Source organism: Alligator sinensis, unplaced genomic scaffold (genome assembly GCF_000455745.1).
Source record: "Alligator sinensis unplaced genomic scaffold, ASM45574v1 scaffold1480_1, whole genome shotgun sequence".
NCBI lineage: Eukaryota > Metazoa > Chordata > Crocodylia > Alligatoridae > Alligator > Alligator sinensis.
In genome coordinates, this window is record NW_005843675.1 from 47,492 (window position 1) to 49,870 (window position 2,379).

The window sequence follows — 2,379 nt, forward strand, 5'->3', positions numbered from 1 at the left end:
AATTGGAACTAGCCATAATTAACATTTCAGCCACAATGAAAGCTATGGGAAATGCCACTGCAAATTCAATTCAGGCTCTACAAAAAAAAATCTCCCAGATCTCACAAGTAACTATACAACACCGCATAGCCCTAAATTACCTATTGGTATCCCAGGAAGGAGTAGGTGCCTTAGTGAACTCCACCTGTTGTGTCTATGTCAATCAGGACATGCAAATAGAAACCGACATTCGTAAAATTCAAAATCAGTTAAGGGTCCTACATCAAGTGGCCTCAAAAAATACGAACTGGGGTCTAAAAAAAATGTGGTCTTGGCTAACCTTCTGGCTCCCAGATTTTGGGGCCCTTGGCAAAAAAACCCTGTATGCAATATTGTTTGTCTTAACAGTTCTAACAATGCTTTTATGTCTTAGTGCAACTGATCCTCTGCTGCGTAAAAGCCAGCAAAAAAAGCTTTAGCAAGGCAAGAAAACACATGGCAAAGTCTAAAATAATGGTGTCAGAAAAGTGTGAGCAAATTGAAAGAAAACATAAAAGGCTGCATAATAAAATAAAGGGACTCATGAGAATAAAAGTTTAAGGCTAAAGTGAGACTAAATAGTCTCAAAGGGGGGACTGTGGAATAAAAAAAAAAAAAGCCTTAAACTTTGATCATACGAGTTATAAGATGACATAACCGCTTTGTGGGGAATTGCTGGCTCTGCACAGTAAAACAAATAAGGGAAAGTGTTTGTTCTTTGTAACTGCTCTGCAACTGCTTCACTCACTGTGGCCTTAAAAATAGCAAAAAATTATGTACAACTCTGATTTCCAGGTGCAAGAAGGGGGTGTTAGTTCTCCCTTTGTCCTCCCGCATGGTACCCATCCTGATAACAGCAAAGCAGTATGAGCTAGTAAACTCCACTATATAATCACGTAAGTTGTAAGCGACTGTTAAAAAGTATATAAGCCTCCTAATTTTGCTTTTGGGAGGGAACCCCTTCCAAGTGCTTGGGAAATCCATGTCACTTTGAAGTCCTCCCTACAGCTGTAGTTTCATTTGAATAAAAGCTTTTGCTGACCTGACCCAAAAGTATGCTGCGTGTGTTTCCACGACACCCCTTTGTGCAGCCACGAAGGAACCAGGAGGAAGTGCCAGCAGGCTGGGTTGGAAGGGGGTTTCTATGCTGTGGGACATGCTGCTGAGTCAGGGTTTTGGCAAGCCATGACAGGATTGGGACCTGAGGGTGCTGGAAGGGAGACCCAGCATCTGGTCACACTGCCCTGGGCCTCTTCATACACTTGAACTGCTGCTGGGCGGTGGATTCACAACCCAGCCCCACTCAAGCCAACGTTCCCCTGCTTTATGCAGGGTTGCTTGCACTCGTGGGGTGCTCAGGGCCTGCAGGATTGACCACTCAAGGGAGAAGTCAGCCTGCTTCCTCGTTATTCATCATTTCTCCATCTGACTTCTTCAGCCGGGCCACATAATCTTGCTCTACACCTCCTCGTCTGCACTCGCCTGCCCTGCGCAGCTCAGCCAGGATGAAGGGGGCTCTCGTACCCGTCCTGCTCTCCCTCCTTCTGTTACTCCAAGCTGCAGGTGAGTGACAAGGGGCTGCTCTTTCCAAAGTGCAGCCTGAGGCAAGCTCAGGCATGGGAGAGGGAGGGTCTTTAGAGGGGCCACATAATCTTGCTCTACACCTCCTCGTCTGCACTCGCCTGCCCTGCGCAGCTCAGCCAGGATGAAGGGGGCTCTCGTACCCGTCCTGCTCTCCCTCCTTCTGTTACTCCAAGCTGCAGGTGAGTGACAAGGGGCTGCTCTTTCCAAAGTGCAGCCTGAGGCAAGCTCAGGCATGGGAGAGGGAGGGTCTTTAGAGCAGAAACTGTTTTTGGGAGCCGTGTTTGTGCCGTGCTTTGCAGAGGGGAGCACTGGGCTAGGATGAGGAATATCAAAAAGCAGCAGGAGCTTCCAGGGAGATGCATCATTTCTACTTGTTCTGTAGAAAATGCAAGACACGGCTTGCTTCTAAGTGCCCTTTGCACCTGAGAGAAGTGTGCGGCAGCCTGTATTTCTCTCAGGAGCTGAGGAGTCTGCGAACCCTTCTCTCCCCCTTGCCCTTCTGAACCCGCAGGTTGTCAAGAAGTAAACCCCCCAGGTTGTCAAGAAGTAAAAGTGATGGCTGCTGTTGGCGAGACGGTTCAGCTGCAGCCCAAGACATGGCCGTCATCCTGGGTGGCAATCAACTGGAAAGTGAAACTGCGTTTAGAGGGCTACTGGATCCTCAGACACGATCAGAACAGGACCTCGGCCAATCCATTACTGACCTTTGCTGACAGAGTCTCTTTCCACCCTGGGAATCTCTCGCTGCAGATTAACTCAGTCACGGAGGAAGAACGT

General features: G+C 48.2%; 1 protein-coding gene across 1 annotated transcript in view; it reads left to right on the forward strand.

The window, feature by feature from the left end:
* Positions 1–1,723: 1,723 nt before the first annotated feature.
* Positions 1,724–2,379, forward strand: part of LOC112548878 (natural killer cell receptor 2B4-like) — a 3,327-nt gene continuing 2,671 nt past the window's right edge. Inside the window, exons 1-2 of the mRNA XM_025195644.1 lie at positions 1,724–1,781; positions 2,138–2,361. Of these exons, the coding sequence (XP_025051429.1) occupies positions 1,724–1,781; positions 2,138–2,361 (282 nt within the window). The remainder of the gene's footprint in view (positions 1,782–2,137; positions 2,362–2,379) is intronic.